Genomic DNA, 18,452 nt, shown 5'->3' with positions numbered 1-18,452 from the left:
CAACTGATAGGCGACCGACGTCCAGCCTCTCAGTACCCGGTTACCTTGGTCCCCGGTAGATGGTCAGAACCCTCTTGGAACACCAGCCTTCCTTGGAACTCCTCAGGCAGGCCCTCCACCGAACAGCTTCCTCTGGCAGGACTAACGCTTAGGACCTCCTCAGATTGGGGACCCAGTCGATCACTGGGCCCCAGCCACAGCTCAAATGTTCCAGGCCAACGTGGTCCCAGAAAATGGAACACCACGTAGCATGCACACCCTGGCCGGAAGGCCATTTTACCGGGGTGCTGTGTTTTGGCTACCCTAAAGGTGGGCGACACACGTGAAGAAGACCCAGGAAAATAGCGTCTGCCTCATAAATACCCGCTCCCAGCATGCCCAGCAAGGAAAACCTCCTCCTGATAGGCTGCTGGGGAGAAATATCTATAATCCTTGGCTCCACTGCTGCCATCTGTCGGCCTGGGGTGTGACCAGCACCCCAGAAACGACAGCATGAACCCACAGCACAGCCAAAGATAAGACAGAGACTCAAAAATTTGAACAGATTAACCTGGTCAGAGTTACTTAACTCTCTGACACCCTCTAAATTTACACTAGCACCGGTTCTGAAAAGTAACCAGGCGCTACAATACGATTAAGTGGATTTTTGGGTAGCTCCTCAGGATAATTAATGCTGTATTTTAATAATTTAAAAGGTTGTGTGAGAGAAAAATGCCCAATTGTCTTCTGTGGTAAACTGTGCTATACACGATACACAATAAAAGACAGGTTGGTATTTCTGTAGTAAGTACTAGAAGATCCGTAAAGAAAATCAAGACGCATATAAACTCTGGGCTGGTTGTATGTAAATTTGTTAAATCACAAGATAACCGCTGACATGCACACAAAGCTTTCTCTTCCCCTGAGAGGCATGCCATCCCATCTAAAACAACTGCTCTTAAGCCAGTACCCCCAGAGTGTAGTAAATGAGTTTTATTAGGGGAGGACCACCCCTGTGATTTATGGCCCAGACTATTTATTGCCCTAATCATTGTACACCTTATTCACCCATATATTGTTTGAGATTTGTTCTTCTTCCACTCTATGCAGCTACAAAGCGTTTTCTTTGCACTCGACATTACAAGGCAACTGTCAGGTACTTTAGTTGAAGGCTAAAGCCAGAGCACCCCTGAGACAGAGATGCAAGCAAGGCACAAAGTAACACGGTTGTGGTATGTAGCTGGTGATCAATATTTTGGGGGGGCCGTAAAACAAACCTGGCCTCCTCACTCGCACACTACCACCCGCCCCAGACGGGTCGGACGGGAAGGAGGCACTCCATGGCCTTGCCTTAGGGGGACAATGACGAGGTGGTTCTGGATCCGGGGTAGGGCTCCTGGAAGCTGGAAGAGGCTGTTGCTGCCCCTCCACCCCTCCACCTGCTGCAGCTTGCCGAGGGAAGAGTCTGGGCCGTTGCTGCTGCTCCCAGGCCAAAAAGGAAGTGGGTCCTGAGACCTAATTGTCCGGGAGTCCTAAGACTTCCTGGCCAATCAGGCCTCAGGACCTGCTTACTGATTGGCCAGGAGGAGAAGCAAGAAGACAAAAGCGAGTATTCATTTGCTATTGTCAGACAACTGGGTGGGCTCAGGGCGCAGTGCTCTGCCTCTAATCATTTGCTTAAAAAAAAAAAACACATTGAAATCCATGCATCGGGCGCCCTGCATAGAGATTAAGGGCCAGGTGCATGGATTAGGGTGCAGCGCCCCTGTGTTCCCAATGAAGCACCCGCCACTGGTACCCAGTAGTGGTGGAGGCACACCAGAAGATAACTGGTTGACAGTCTGCAGATCTGCATTGGCGCAGGATGGCACCTGGGAGATGGACCTTGGATACATTGTATAGAGCATGTAAAGAAGTCCCATCAGAGGCAAGTGCCAGTACCTGTCAGGATCATAAACAGGGGTCAAGTCCTGGGAAAAAAAGTGTGGGAACTCACCCGAAATTCCCCACCTCAAAAATACATATACTGTGTATATATATATATATATATATATATATATATATCAGGAACGGCCCAAGACATTGTGCTGCCTGGGCCCAGGAATGAAGTGCTGCCCCCCCCCTCCAAAAAAAAAAAATATTGCCCACCAAAAGGCCCCCACATTAATTATTTTATATCATTGCAATTAAAACCCAAATTAAATTTATCAGTAAGTCAGATTTACATGCAACAGTGATGGTGGGGTTCAGACACAGCCAGGGGTGGTGGGGGTTTATACACAGCCACGGGTGGTAGGGTGGGGGGGTTAAACACAGCCAGGAGTGGTATTGAGGGGCGTTAAACACAGGCAGGGGTGGTAGGGAGGGGGTTAGACACAGGCAGGGGTGGTAGAGGGTTAGACACAGGCAGGGGTGGTAGAGGAGTTAGACACAGGCAGGGGTGGTAGGGGGTTGTACACAGCCAAGGGTGGGGCGTCACTAGGATTGGTGTCACCTGGTGCGGTAAGAAATGGTGTCACCCCCCCCCCCCCCATTGTATTTTTTCCCATATCACACTGCATATAATGCCAATAGTAGTGCCGTTAACAACTATAAAGCAATTAGCACATTTAACTAACAATATGATATGAAAAAAAATTGAACTCCCCAGGAAATAACTACCCCCCATCCGGATCAGTACCCGTTTCAGCAATAATAGCTGCCAGTACAGTGTCAGTTTCTGCAAAAATAATTGTCAACATTGGTGTCCATTTCTACAATGATTCAAAGCATTGGTGCAGTAACTACAATAATAGCCCTGGCATTGATGGTCAGTGGCATTAATGCTTTTTTAAAGCCCTGCAGCACAAGGAGTTAATTTACACTGCAATGGATCACTAATGCAGTAGTGGCCAGTGGCTGTGTTAATGAACTCCCTTGTGCTGTATTAGTGGTCAGTGTTAGTTACCCCTTTTTATTGAAACATGAATGGGTTCATTAACACTGACACTGACCACTAATACAGCACAAGGGGTTTAATTAACTTCTACTGGGCACTACTGCATTCGAGATCAATGGCAGTATTCATTAACTAAAGTGTGGGAGGAACTCTCGCGCCTACCCAATAAACTTAGAATAAAAAGAGTGAATATATAAAGATAATGTACTGCTGCTCAATCTAATAGTGTATACATATGCGAATATGAATAACTGAAAGTGTTGATATAATGGGGTGATAAGCGCAGTAAAAGTGAGTCTGCTGTGAAACAAGGCAATGATCAGTGAACCAGACCAATCATGACCTGCATAAATCACAGTGACTGAATAAACCAAAAAACAAGAACTAACTAGCAGGTGGCCAGTGAAAAAATGCACACATAAGTAAATGACATTGCTGTGAAATAAACCAGTAAACAGTGAAAAATTGTCTCAAACATTAATACTGGTGCAAATAATGTGCAACCACAGCTAACAGCTATGGTAAAAGAACATAATTAATGCAAGTGAATAAAGTCCCAAATAAAATATTAAATGGCTGAAAATAAATGATGACGATCCTTCAGGAATCTTCCAATATAGTCTTGAATGAGGTGGGCTCACAGAGAGCTTACATTTCCAAAATAATAATTAAGCCTTGTTAACCTGGACATCCATGAGAGGTGCTGTTAAATCCACATCTAGGGTCTGGCTATGGATAGCGTCCTGTGTGATCCTCTGTGGTCAGCTGAGTACCATCGATGTCCACCAGGAGGTTTTGAAGCTGACCACAGAGGATCACACAGGACGCTATCCATAGCCAGACCCTAGATGTGGATTTAACAGCACCTCTCATGGATGTCCAGGTTAACAAGGCTTAATTATTATTTTGGAAATGTAAGCTCTCTGTGAGCCCACCTCATTCAAGACTATATTGGAAGATTCCTGAAGGATCGTCATCATTTATTTTCAGCCATTTAATATTTTATTTGGGACTTTATTCACTTGCATTAATTATGTTCTTTTACCATAGCTGTTAGCTGTGGTTGCACATTATTTGCACCAGTATTAATGTTTGAGACATTTTTTCACTGTTTACTGGTTTATTTCACAGCAATGTCATTTACTTATGTGTGCATTTTTTCACTGGCCACCTGCTAGTTAGTTCTTGTTTTTTGGTTTATTCAGTCACTGTGATTTATGCAGGTCATGATTGGTCTGGTTCACTGATCATTGCCTTATTTCACAGCAGACTCACTTTTACTGCGCTTATCACCCCATTATATCAGTATTCATTAACTCCTTGTGCTGAATTAAACATTAACAAGTCCTGTGCACTGGAAAAGAGTCACTGCAACATATATTTTTCTCAGTCTGCCATTGCTCACTTACCCAATGCCAGCAACATGCATGTTCCCGCGCGGTACCTCTCTCTCTCTTCCTGTCCAGCCTCTGAATGACATCATGTCAGAGGCGGGGACTAGAAATAATCTGTCGGGTGCGGTGGAATGGAAATCTACTTTGCTGAATGTAGGAGTGCAGGGATCGTTCCAGCACTCGGCACCTCGCTGCAGCTCTGTGCAGGGTTTGACTTCGGCAGTGATCTGTTACTGTGTACGGATGTGCATGCCATGTTGATCTGCCATCGGGCACAGTTAAGCCTGCACTGCACGCACTGTCATCTCTTCACGCCCCCCCCCCCTCTGCCTTGGTGTCACCCGGGTGCAACAACCCCCCCCCCTCGCTAGCAACGCCACAGAGGAGGAGGGTGTCGCATACCTCATACAGGCCAGGCTGGACTCTGATCGGCTCGGGCGGCTCGGCTAGTCCTGCAAAGGGAACGCGCGTTCCTGCTGTAAAAATAGTGCAGGGACGTCGTTCCCACGCGTTCCCGCAGGACTCGAGCCCTGATCATAAATGTTGTCAGGAGGCAATCCAAGGTCAACACGGGTGGACAGCAGAAACAAAGTCAGTAGCCAGGTCAGGGCCATACATGGAAGAGTGAGAAGAAGCATGGTCAAGCAGCATGCCAAGATCAGGAATACAGCAGACCATGTTCAGGAGCAAGCCAGGTCATCAACAGAAGGTCAGATAACAACAGGCATGCAGAAACACAGGTCACGGGGGAGTTAAAGATCATCCTGTGATTACAGACATTAGTCCTTCCTCTAAATAGGGCATGTGGCGTCATTCCTGAGATTGGCCATGAGCAGAGGTGCATGCTGAAATGCACATAACGTGAGTCCACATCCAGATGCACCAATGTGTAGGTGCACCCTGATTACTGGCAAGGGTTACTCCTCTATGTGCTGGGGCATGCTCAAAACTGTTGGCTTACCAAAACTATTGTACCTGTAGCGGGCAGCTGTTTTTCTCTGCTGGCCCTGCTTTAAATTTAGAGGGTGGTCAGAGGATTAGTTACCTCTGACCTATTTGTTTTCAATTTTGGGCCTTTGTTCCAGCCATGGCTGTACTGCAGGTGACCACTATTGTTATCTGGGGTGTCAGCACCACCCCAGGCCGAGGGTGGCAGCAGCCAGATCAAGGTGTGTTGGGTATTCTTTCTCAGCGGCCAATCAGTGAGGGTTGATCGCCTCGCTGTGCATGCTGGGGGAGAGTATTTAAGGGACAGACGTCACGGGTTCTAGGTCGTCGTCGTCCGTCCTGGGCAGTTGTCCCACCACCCCTGTGTGTGGCTCTCCTGGCTGAGGGTGCGTGTTCAGAGTTCCTGACTCCGGACCACGTTGGTCTGGAGTCGTGATTTTCCGGGCAGGCCCAGTAGTCAGACTGGGTCTGCATTGATGAAGTGGTCCTGCGCTATCCGTCCTAGAGGGAGGAAGCCACCGAATGGAGTCCCTGTTCTGGAGAGCACCGAGCACGAGGCTGGTACACTCAGGAGGGCCTGAACTTCATTGAAGGACACACTACTACTGAAAGGCTGAGCAGTGGTCACCTGTCAGTTTTTCCCGATTTCACAAGTAATTACTTTAAGAGAAAAAAGAAATGCAAATGTGGACATTGACTTTGTTTCAGCTCTCATCCGGTACCCTAGACCGCGGAGAAACAGAGGTAACATGCCGCCCAAAATAAACCAGCAGCTCTTTCGGGGGTAGTGCTACATACCTAATGCGTTCCTTTTACACTTCTCTTAGCAGAGGAGGTCTCATCTGAGAGGCATTCAGACGTCAATTAGAGCAGGACAGACAATGACGCATGCTGAGCATCTATCTTCTCTCATTCAGACCTGCGATCAGGATCTGGCAGAGCAAAGTCTTCCAGCCCCAGATTCTTTTGTGGTTCTAAGAAACCAGGTGAACAAATTTCTTGACCACAAAGGAAGATAATGCTTAAATATGTGAAAAGTTTTGTTACAATAAATAACGTGCTTTAGCAACATCTACCTTTTACCATGCCCACCAAGGGACACTTTTTGTGGTACACATTTTTAGCCCACAAAAATCCAGAGAAGTACTACTTGGTTGTGCTTATCCACTAGGTGAAAAATTCCCAGTCATCCCTTTGCTACCCATCTACATTATTTACCCCTTCTCTACTCCACCTTGCACAGGCCTAAAAGTTCAAAAACTCCACAGCCAACCACCTCCATATAAAAGTACAGCCTCCTTTTTTCCTACATGCCAATCCAATTGCCTATCAACGTCACTGATGATGCCATGATTTGTCCTGCCAGGATTTGGTGAAGCAATAGCTGAGAATGCCTCATCACCAGTGTACGCAATGTTTACATACGATACATCTGATGGCTTTGAACAACCCAGAACTCTGCAGATGACCACAGCTTGAGAACCTAAGAAATAGACAAGATCAATTTTAGGATGAAGGGTGTAAAACATATAACAATATACTGTATTTCTTCACAAATGTCTCACTTAAAATCTGGAACACAGTAACTTGTGTAAATAAAAATAAATCTTGTAACAGTTTGATGAAGCCATCATATATAAGAATTCATGAATGTGGTGATTATGTGACCTTAAAGAACCCTCCACAGTTTTGTTAGCAAACCTTTTTTTTTATACAAATAACCAGCTCTACTCAAAGAAGCACGAGTTAGGTGTGAAACGCGTTGTGTCCTGTATCCTGGTGGCAGTCTTTGTACAAGTTATGCAGTAAATCAACATTGCATTTATGGTGGTGTGCGGCTACATCTTTCTTTTCTCTGCATCTACGGTGGGGAGGTTAAGCTAGCACCCAGCCTAATCAATCCAACTTTATTCCTATCACCTGGAGCAGCGTTACTCTTCTTGGATCACTACTTTTACTTATATTAGGATAAACCATTGTAATCAAGCAGAATCATAGTGTAGCTGCAATTAGTCGTAAGATATTCCCCCAGTGTAATTGGGAAACACCACCATCACACTCTTCACCCTATCAAAACGTATTTTTTTCTCAACAAATGCAATATTAATGCAGCAAATTTTAAATGGGAATATCATGGAAAACTACCAGGGGTCCTGGACTAGCACAAAGATCACCCCTACATCATTTGCTACTGTGCCTAACATGTACAAAGGATATCAATTGTAAATATTTTTTATTAATGAAGCCAAGTATAATGTTTTATAATAATATCATGAATAATTGTACTTACAAAAACTGCTTTTCAATAAAGAATTAGGTACATGACAATCATGCCAAAATCACTATACAGAAAATGTCATTAACAGATGTGAGAACATTTTTAAAGATGATTTATCTTGTAAAGGTGTCAAATGAATACATAAATTATGTAAAGCATAGGGTACCAACAGTCTTGTTCATTAAAACTGTACTAGGAAGAAAGTGTTCAATGCAAAGTTCAGTAGCCATAGCAACCAATCAGGATCCATTTTGTTTTTAGTGTGACCTCAGCAAAGTTACTTCTGATAAGTTGCTATGGGCTACTGATTAGTGGTATGAAGAAACGCTAATTATATTCTCTACAAATAGAAACTGATCTAAGCTATCAGCCATAAGTAACAGGTTCTCTTGCTTCTCGGCCTTTTGGCTAAGATCAAGTGTAGTATCTGTTCTTATCAGTTGCCAATAGGTGGTGCTAAGCTGACTGTCCCCGGTACCCTGTGGCAGGGGGAAAGGGATGGCAGTCGGCGGACGCTAAGCCTGTTGACGTGGAGGTGGAAGCCTTCTGATCGGGACAGAGAGGCATGAGGTCGAAGTCAAGAGGCCGGGTCCCTGGCCGTTGGCCTGGATTTGGTGGTATCTGCCCCAGTCAGTTGTTCTGGAGGGAACCCTTGCTTCTCCTTTAACCGGGAAGGAGCGGGTAGTACTTCCAGAATGTGATTAGGTGGGAGAGATAGGGGTTGTGGGTAGAGCCTGCTTAGGTGGGTTCTTCCCAGCCTCTTCTTCCACCTTCCTGGCTGGGAAGGGTGCTGCCGGTCCGGACCGGGGGCTAGGGACCGTTGAAAAGCCAGTGGAGATTGTGCCCCTGGAGTGGCAGTCCAGGGGTGCCATACATTGCACGAGTGTTTGAGGGGCACTCATCGTGTGGCACCTTCAGGTCACTGATCTCCACAACACACTTTTCACACCTGCCGCTTGGGCCAGGCCTTTTGGCTAGGACCAGTGGAATTTTTGTTTCCTGGCCGGAGGGCCGGCCAATGTATTTCACATTGGTCACTTTCCTCACTCTCCCATCTTCCTTTTCCCCACTTTCTTTTATTATTTTACCCCCGTGTTTGTTTTGTTTGTCACTCTTTTTGTTTGGTGCTTGGCACTTTATGTGTGGCGAGTAGGGTGCTGGTCCTCGGGCCGGTCTCTGAAAGTCTTGGGACTTGGTGGACTCGGCCTTCTGGTTAGGTTCACCGGCTCTCATGGGGTCTCCCTTCGGGGGAGCCTCACCGAGGAGGGTTCTGTTTCGGCAGTCCCTCCAAGGATGTTGGGTCCTTGTGGCTTCGGCTGCTTGGACCAAGATGGGTCCATATGGCTTCGGCTGTATGGACCACAGTAACTCTTTTCCCTGTCAGGAGCCTAACGCCCCGGGGGATCAGAGACGGGTCCTCTTCGGAGGACCACTGACGTATGCACCCGTCGCAGTTTTTTGTGATGTCACTCTTTAGGTGTGTGCACATTTTTCCCTGCACCGGGTGGAGTTTTTGGGTTGTGTTTTGCACGCCACAGGCTTTTCAACAGAAAAAAAACAGGTTCTCTTGCTGCAAGCCAATTCATCAATGAAAGTCCAAATGCTCTGCCTTCCAGCTATTGAAAAGGAGCGCTCTGTAAACTGGAAAAGATCCAAACAGAGAAAACTGGCTAGTGTAGCTTTATTCATTTAATGAAAATAAACAAAAGTAATGTACTCAAACATTAAAATCCTTTAATATATATTCTTCTACATATTTTTGCTAAGAAAATTGCAATAAGAGCATATTGATTGGTTTGCAAATAAGTTATAGCGTCTACAAACTATGGGAAAGATTTATGGCATTTTTTTTTTTACTAGTCATGGCCGTGATCTGCAATTTTTAGCGGTACTGCGACATTGCAACAGACAGATCCAACACTTTTGACACATTTTTGGAACCATTGACATTTATACAGCGATCAGTGCTAAAAATATGCACTGATTACTGTGTACATGTTAGTGGCAGGGAAGGGGTTAACACTAGGGGGGAGCAAAGGGGTTGAATGTGTGTTGCCTCAGCATGTTCTAACTGTATGGGGATAGGACTGACTAGAGGAGGAGACAGGGATGGACTGGCCATAGGGACTACAGGGAGTTTCCCGGTGGGCCGATGGCTCTGTGGGCCGTTTTTTTAAAACAGAGATGCTGCTTGGAGGACTTTTTGTAACGCCCTGGCAGCACCCCAGTGTGAAAGCACTCAGGCTTTCACACTGGGACTACAGCGGAAGTGTTTTTCAGTCGCTTTACAGGCGCTATTTTTAGCCCAAAAGCCCTAAAAAATTCCTCAGTGTAAAAAGGGGTCCTACACTCACCCCCTCTCTTTTACACTCACTCTCTTTTTCTTACACTCACCCCCTCTCTTTTACACGCACTCTCTTTTTCTTACACTCACCCCCCTCTCTCTCTCTCTTTCTCACCCTCTCATGATATACAATAATGGATGTAGGGGCCTTTTGGTAGGCGTGATTTTTCGGGGGGGGGGGGGGGGTGGGGGCAGCATTTTATTAAATCAAAGTGGGCCGGTCTGGATGAAGTCCAGGGCCAAATTTTTGTCCCAGTCCAGCCCTGGGAGGAGACATATCGTTGTTCCTAGTTAGGAACTAAAAGAGTTCTTCTTCTACCTCCTCCCTTCCACTACCATACAGTTTTGGTGCCTTTAATTATCAGCCTGCTTTCGTGCAATTATTGCACTTCTTTATTATAGAAATGTAAGGGTTAAAATTATTTATGTTCTGTTCCATAAAGATGCTCCCCTAAAAAGAAAAAATGTTCAGTATTTTGCTTTGTTGCTCAGTCTGCCATTGCACAACTAACAAAACCATGAAATATGGTTTGCTCATTTGGTAAAGAAAGCTGAATGATTTTTTTTTATTTTGATGTTGATGTTTTATTTACCATTTTAATCCATGTCATTTTCATAGTTCATAAAGTACTTTCCTTGTTTAGCATCTATACAGTATATGCAAAAGGTGTACAGCAATAAAACATATCCTTTAAAGCAGCAGCCACCATTCACAAGCCCTACCAATAATTGGAGTGCAATTCTTTAGCCCACAGAACACATTTCTTAAGCCTCATGCCGCGCACACACGACTGTTTTTAATGGTCTAGAAAAAACGAAGTTTTTTTCAACCTGATTAATGTTAAGCCGGCCTTGCCTACACACGATCGTGAAAAAAAATGCTCTAGCAAAGCATGGTGACGTACAACACATACGACGGCACTATAAAGGGGAAGTACCATTCGGATGGCGCCACCCTTGGGTCTACTTTTTCTTATTTCGTGTTAGTCAAACTTTGGTGAGAGACAATTTGCGCTTTTCAGTCTGTTACAGCGTGACATTACGAATGCTAGTTTTACCAGAACGAGCACTCCCGTCTCATAACTTGCTTCTGAGCATGCACATTTTTTCACGTCGTTAAAGCCCACACACGACCATTTTTGACGACGTTAAAAACGACAACGTTAAAAACGACGTAAAAATTGAGACCATGTTCTAAATTTTTAATGCCCATTTTTTACGTTGTGAAAAATGCTCTGGAGCCCACACACGATCGTTTTTAATGACATTAAAAAAAATGAAATTTTTTACATCCCGAAAAACGGTCGTGTGTACGCGGCATCATACAAACGATCGGACTTTAAACAAACTTTTCTGTGGATTTTTGTTTCGAAGGGCGTTGGCCATGAACTTGCTATGCATACACACGGCAGGACTTTTTCAGCCAACAAACATGAACGTGGTGACATAATTGACGTACTACGTTTTTTTTTCTGCTCTTTAGTGCCACCCTTTGCTGGTTAATCTTTTGCATTGGTACTTAGCATGCGTGTTTGTACTTTTGACTTAAGTCCAATGGACTTCTGTACACACGATAAGACTTTGCTCCATCAGACTTTTGTTGCCGGAAAGTTTGTCTGTTTGCGATAAAAACTGAAAAAGTTTGTCCGATGGAGCGTACACACAGATGGATTTTCTGAAAAACCTGGTCATTTTGAAGTTTGTTGTCAAAAAGTCAGATCGTGTGTATGGCCCTTTACAATAATAGTGCTAGCTTCTTATGTTTGTCCTCCAGGATGAAATTTCCCAGGCATCTTCTGTCTTGCCCAATCCATATATACCTAGCAAAAAGCAGCAGAGATGGAGCCTGGTTAGAACACGTGAACTGTCATTTTGGTCACCAAGATCCCTTGGGTCAATACATCTGGAGACAATGCACACTCTACTAGTTATATATATATATATATATATATATATATATATATATATATATACACACACACACACACACACAGGGCAGCCATCCAAAATTTTGGGGCCCCTTACACAGCTTTAGTCACGGCCCCCCTGTAACAGAGAAACTGGGGGCCCTCCTCTCTCCTACCGTGAGATGATAAGTGCGGGGGGGGGGGGGGGGTTGTGGTAACGAAAGTGTGATCTCTTCTCTTCTTTCTCCTGCCGCGAGATGATAAGCGGGACGGGGGATTGGGTCTAACGAACAAAACAAAATCAAGTCAAGTCTTCTCTTCTCTCCTGCCGCGAGTTGCTAAAGTCAGACGAAAAAAAAAAGGGGGGGCGTTCCCCTGCCGCGAGTTGCTTAAGGTGGGAGGGTCAGACGAAAAAATAAAAAATTCAATTAAATAAAAAAAACGGACCCCTGCCGCAAGTTTTGTAAGGCGGGGGGGGGGGGGGGGGGTAAACGAAAAAATAAATAAAAAATAAAAACTGGGGTGGGCCATGGGGCCCCTTACAGGTGTAATGCTTGTACCCCCCTGATGGCGGCCCTGTATATATATGTATATATATATATATATATATATATATATATATATATATATATATATATATATATATATATATATATATATATATATATATATAATGTAAAAAGCTCTACACACCCATACAACTTTAAAAATATATGTATAGGTCCATTTCCATGTTGGAATTCAACGGAACATTTTAGTCACCTTTAAAGTTGTCTTGTTTTTACAGGTCGGCGATGCTGTATTGGAAAATGCCCGACTTATGCTGCAGACAGAAAATATACAAGCATGTGCAGAAGACTTTAAAGAAAGGTATCACAATTATAGCAGAAGACATATACAAATAAAAAGCTACATGCAATTAAATACTTGCATATGAAAGTGTATACTACAGGGTTCACCTGTTGCAACTATGGTGCAAGTACTACTGAGGAATGATTCAGCATGGTTGATTTACTAAAGGCAAATAGGCACTTTGCAAGGGAGTATTTATTTAGATTAGTGAATGAGCTGAAGCTCTGCTGACTTCCATCTTCTAATCATGTACAAGCAAACTTACTGTTTATTTTTCCTTGTGTGTGGTTTGGTAAATTTTCACCACACTCATTAACCACTTGCCTACTGAGTACTTTCAGCCCTTCCTGCCCATGCCAATTTTCAGCTTTCAGTGGGAGGGTGCATGTGATCAGCACAGGCCAATCAGCACTGTCCAGACAGAGGGTCAGGGGTCCTGAAGCCTCATAAGACAGCCAGAGTAGAATGAAAATTCATCCTACAAGCTTTAACCAGACACTGATAGAGGTCACAAGACTGTTCTAACTGCTGATGAAAAAAGGTATTTAGCAGTTTATAAAAATGTATAAAAATTGTGTACTTAAGCGCTGATGTGAACCAAAAATATTAATAGATAAATAAATGATTAAAGCTGCAACTGATATTACCATATAGTGCTGAATTAACCACTTCCAGACCTGCGCACGACGATGTACGTCCTTTTTTTAAAGATTGATATCTCGGTAACGGCAGCAGCTGCTGCCACAACCGAGGTATCGATCTTTAGTGTGCGCGGTCCGGTACACGATAATGGCGGTCTCCGCGGCGGATTCGCTGCGAGATCGCCGTTATCGGTTGCGGGAGAGGGCCCCCCCCTCCCGCCGCTCTCCCGCGCCCTCCGCCGCTTACCGGAGCCGTCGGTAGCGGCGGAGGAGATCGGGACCGTTCGGCAGCTGAGCGGGGACGAGACTGAAGGAAAAATCTCCTTCGCCTGTCCCCATAGCTCTGCTGGGCGGAAGTGACGTCAAAACGTCAGTCCCGCCCAGCCTCTTAAAGAGACAATTTTTTTTTTTTCATTTGAAAAAATGACAGTTTCAAATTTTTTTTTTTTTTTTTTTTTTTGCATTTTAGTCTAATTATGAGATCTGAGGTCTTTTTGACCCCAGATCTCATATTTAAGAGGACCTGTCATGCTTTTTTCTATTACAAGGGATGTTTACATTTCTTATAATAGGAATAAAAGTGATCAATTTTTTTTTTCAGTGTAAAAAGTAATAAAATAAATAAAAATAAATAAGAAAACCAAAAAAAAATTTTTTTAAAGCGCCCCGTCCCGACAGAAGCGAACGCATACGCGAGTAGCGCCCGCATATGAAAACGGTGTTCAAATCACACAAGTGAGGTATCGCCACGATCGTTAGAGCGAGAGCAATAATTCTAGCCCTAGGCCTACTCTGTAGCTCAAAAAATGCAATCTCTAGAATTTTTTAAACATCGCCTATCGAGATTTTTAAGGGTAAAAGTTTGACGCCATGCCACGAGCGGGCGCAATTTTTAAGCGTGACATGTTGGGTATCATTTTACTTGGCGTAACATTATCTTTCACAATATATAAAAAAATTGGGCCAAATTTATTGTTGTCTTATTTTTTTATTCAAAAAAGTGAATTTTTTCCAAAAAAAGTGCGCTTGTAAGACCGCTGCGCAAATACGGTGTGACAAAAAGTATTGGAATGACCACTATTTTATTCTCTAGGGTGTTAGAAAAAAATATATATATATATAATGTTTGGGGGTTTTAAGTAATTTTCTAGCAGAAAAAAACTGTTTTAGTCTTGCAAACACCAAATCTGAAAAACACTTAAGGTCTGGAAGTGGTTAATAAAGTAATATATAATATATAATATATATTGATCCAAGATAAATAAAATACAATTATACAGTTGCAAGAAGTCCCTATGATATAAAAAAATATATTTGTCACTTATTTTATATATAAAACCTTGTTTTATATATAGGAAGGCAACCACTTTAAGGGATTTGATAGCAAAAAATGTCACAGATCCACCAAAAGAAATCCCAGGCATTTACTTTTTTCCAAGGAAAAGGATTCTTCACATGTAAAAGATGCTATGCTTGCAGAAATACCAACCAAAAAGGTAAAAAAATGTGTCAGCTTTATGTCCACGAGTACGAAAAAAGAATATCAAATAAAAGATTTTATTTCATGCAGAACAGAGGGGGTGGTTTATATATTGCAGTGTTCTTGTTCATTGCAATATATAGGGAGAACAAAACGCCCAATGTGGAAAAGAATACAAGAACACATACAGAATATTAGGAATGGATGTCATAAAAACCTGCAGGTCGCACATTTTAGGCTATTGAGAAGTAACCCCACTGGAGGGGAAGTAACAGGGTAAGGGAATTAAGTAAATGTGAATCCCGCTGGATATTTGAGATGTGTACTCTCACACCTATGGGTCTTAAAGTGGAGTTTCCACCTGAAAAAAAAAATTCCACCATAAATCTAAAAAAAAAAAAAAAAAAAAAAAAATGAAAAATACAATTAAATAGCTGTTGCTATGCGGAAGTGTCGAATCTGCCTCTTCATCCTCCGCGGTGGATTCTCTTCCTCCTCCTACACTCGGTGTCTTCTTGTGAATGGGGCGCGCTGCATTCTGGGAACTGTGTGTGTCCCAGAAAGCAGCCGGCCCATTCACAAAGCGCCGCGCTGCTCGTGCATGGCTTCACTGCCTGTTTCCCTTACTGTGGATGGCGGCACTTGGAGCTGCCAGGATCGAGGATCGCCTCGGCGGGGGCCGACATCGCTGGCGGCTAGGACAGGTAAGTGTCGTTATTAAAAGTCAGCAGCTACAGTGTTAGTAGCTGCTGACTTTTAATTATTTTAATTTTTTTTTGGAATGGAACCTCCGCTTTAACATCGATTTCGACCTGCTGTATTTCTCACAATGGCCTGTGGTGACAGCGACACCTACTGGCAACAGTGAGAAATGCACACAACACAGCTAAACTGGAACAGAAGCTAATTTAGCTTTGAAATATAAATTCTGAACTATGTACAATTCAGAAAACCCACTAAATTTACAGCATAGCCCCCTGTTCTTCAGGAGCAGGGCGCTACATCAGATTTTTAAATAGAATTTGTTTTATGTCATTTTAAATTGCAAAATATGGTTTTAGTAAGTTATCTTATTTCATGTGCAATATCATCGTTCACCACTGGAGGGGGTTAGTGTGGTGATCAGGAATTATATATGCTTATTCAGATGTGAATTTGTACTTTTATTATATGCCATTTTATTCTCAGTTTTACCTTTTTTTTTTTTTTTATATTAAAATTGACTGTATTTAATATGTAATTTATCACATAATTAATTGTGAATTGTTAAAATGCAATTAGCGGCATGATGATGCAAAATAACTCCCAATGTCACTATGCAACCGGCATTCAAGCTATGGTATATTATAAAAGTTTATTATGTCTGTCACGTGGCTACCCTTGAAAAAAATCACGTGACAGGTGATGAAACCGGTGACATTACCCATGGTGCTTGAATGTGCTGGATGTGGAGGGAGAGGGATCCTGCTGTCTGCACTGACCGCTCTATAAGCATTACACATGAGTGTAGCTATCCAAAGCTCTTGTTCTACTATTCCATAGCAAACCTGCGCAATGATGAGGTCTTAATTATTCTTAGAGAATCACTGCATTTGGAGAAGTCATGATACAATTATCCACTTTATATGTCAGTCTCTGATGTGAGTTTTCTATCTGGAGAACTACCCCAGGGATTTATTTCGCAATCAAGATAGATGAGTGTGTTTTTTCCTTATTCTTGGCAATCAACCAATTAACTGTTAGGTGAGCAGTACACCCACTAATTGGTGGTGGTGAATAGTTCACATATCGGACTTTCATGCCTGTAATTTAACCACTTTACGTCCAGGCAATTGACAAAAGACGGCCACAAGGTGGCTCTCAATTGCCGGGACGACATCTATGGACGTCCTCTGGCCAGTGGGGGGCGCATGTGCCGATGCGATGTCCGCCAGGCACCCACGATCGGCGGATACACAGACAAGGACGTGGATCTGTGTGTGTAAACACACAGATCCACGACCTGTCAGGGAGAGGAGACCGATGCTGTGTCCCTTGTACATAGGGACACAGCATCGGTCACCTCCCCCAGTCAGTCCCCCCCCCCCACACACAGTTAGAAACACTCCCAGTTTACACATTTAACCCCTTCCTCGCCCCCTAATGTTAACCCCTTCACTGCCAGTCACATTTATACAGTAATCAATGCATTTTTATAGCAGTGTTCGCTGTGAATGGTCCCAAAAATGTGTCAAAAGGGGCCGGATTTAGATACAATGGTGTATCTATCCGCTGTAACTTTGGTCGCAAGTTCCGTATTCACAAAGAACTTGCGCCCTAAGTTACGGCGGCGTAACGTATGTTGGCCGGCGTAAGCCCGCCTAATTCAAATGGGGATGTTGGGGGCGTGTTTTATTTAAAAAAGACTTGACCCCACGTATTTTACGTTTTTTTGGAACAGCGCATGCGCCGTTCGTGAAAAAATCCCAGTGCGCATGCTCGAAAATCCGCCGCAAAACGTCATTGCTTTCGACGTGAACGTAAATGACGTCCAGCCCTATTCGCAAACGACTTACGCAAACGACGTAAAATTTTCAAAACTCGGCGCGGGAACGACGGCCATATTTAACATTAGCTACGCCTCATATAGCAGGGGTAACTATACGCCGAAAAAAGCCTAACGTAAACTACATAAAAAATTGCGCTGGACGAACGTACGTTTCTAAATCGCTGTATCTACCTAATTAGCATTTTCCTTGCGTAAACATACAGAAGCGCCACCTAGCGGCCAGCCTGAAAATGCAGCCTAAGATACGACGGTGTAAGACACTTACACCTGTCGGATCTTAGGGATATCTATGCGTAACTGATTCTCTGAATCAGGCGCATAGATACGACCTCCCGCACTCAGAGATACGACGGCGTATCAGGAGATACGCCGTCGTATCTTGTCTCTGAATCTGGCCCTATAGCTTTAACACAAACCAATCAATATACACTTATTGGGATATTTTTTTTTTTTTTACCAAAGACATAGCAGAATATATTTTGGCCCAAATGTATTAAGAGATTTGATTTTTTTACTTTTTTATAGCAGAAAAAAAAATGTATTGTTTTTTTCCCCCCAAAATTGTCAGTCTTTATTCGTTTATATAATAATAAAAAAAAAAAACCCAGAGGAGATCAAATACCACCAAAAGAAAGCTCTATTTGTGTAAATACAAATTATAGGAATTATTTCATTTGGGTTATTGGGTTATTGGGTTGGGAATTATTTCATTTGCCCAATTGTCAGTTAAAGTAGCGCAATGGACTGGTCATCAAGGGGTTTAAACACTCCGGAGCTGAAGTGGTTACAAAGTAATAAAGATTTAGTTTTAATTATCAATATATTCATCTGTAATAAAGTCACAGAGAGACATAAACAATATTTTAGTAATCGTTTCTTTCACATGATCACATTTATGCATGCTTTTGCAAATAAGTTAATTTGTTTAGGGAAAAAAAAATCTATCAAGAAGGTCTTTTTACACTCATAGGAAAGAAACAGAAAAATCATTATTCCTTCTTGGCCTCTTGAGCTGAGAAACAAGAAGACATTTATCTTAGGAAAATAGGTCTACTGTTGGCTGGAATTATGCATGTTGCTTTACTTACAAACACTGGTCTTTTTCTACCACAAAAAAGGTCTATAGTAATAAAAAGGTACCTT

At 43.1% G+C, this 18,452-nt stretch overlaps 1 protein-coding gene and 1 pseudogene across 1 annotated transcript in view; both read left to right on the top strand.

The window, feature by feature from the left end:
- The window catches only part of BFSP2 (beaded filament structural protein 2), a 57,857-nt gene that overhangs the window by 7,955 nt on the left and 31,450 nt on the right, over nucleotides 1–18,452 (top strand). The window contains exon 2 of the mRNA XM_040353102.1: nucleotides 12,576–12,658. Within this exon, the coding sequence (XP_040209036.1) occupies nucleotides 12,576–12,658 (83 nt within the window). The remainder of the gene's footprint in view (nucleotides 1–12,575; nucleotides 12,659–18,452) is intronic.
- LOC120942210 lies at nucleotides 7,926–8,056 on the top strand (annotated as a pseudogene).

This window comes from Rana temporaria, chromosome 5 (genome assembly GCF_905171775.1).
Source record: "Rana temporaria chromosome 5, aRanTem1.1, whole genome shotgun sequence".
Taxonomy (NCBI): domain Eukaryota; kingdom Metazoa; phylum Chordata; class Amphibia; order Anura; family Ranidae; genus Rana; species Rana temporaria.
Note: the sequence above shows the minus strand (reverse complement) of the source record. Positions and strands in the feature narration are given on the sequence as shown.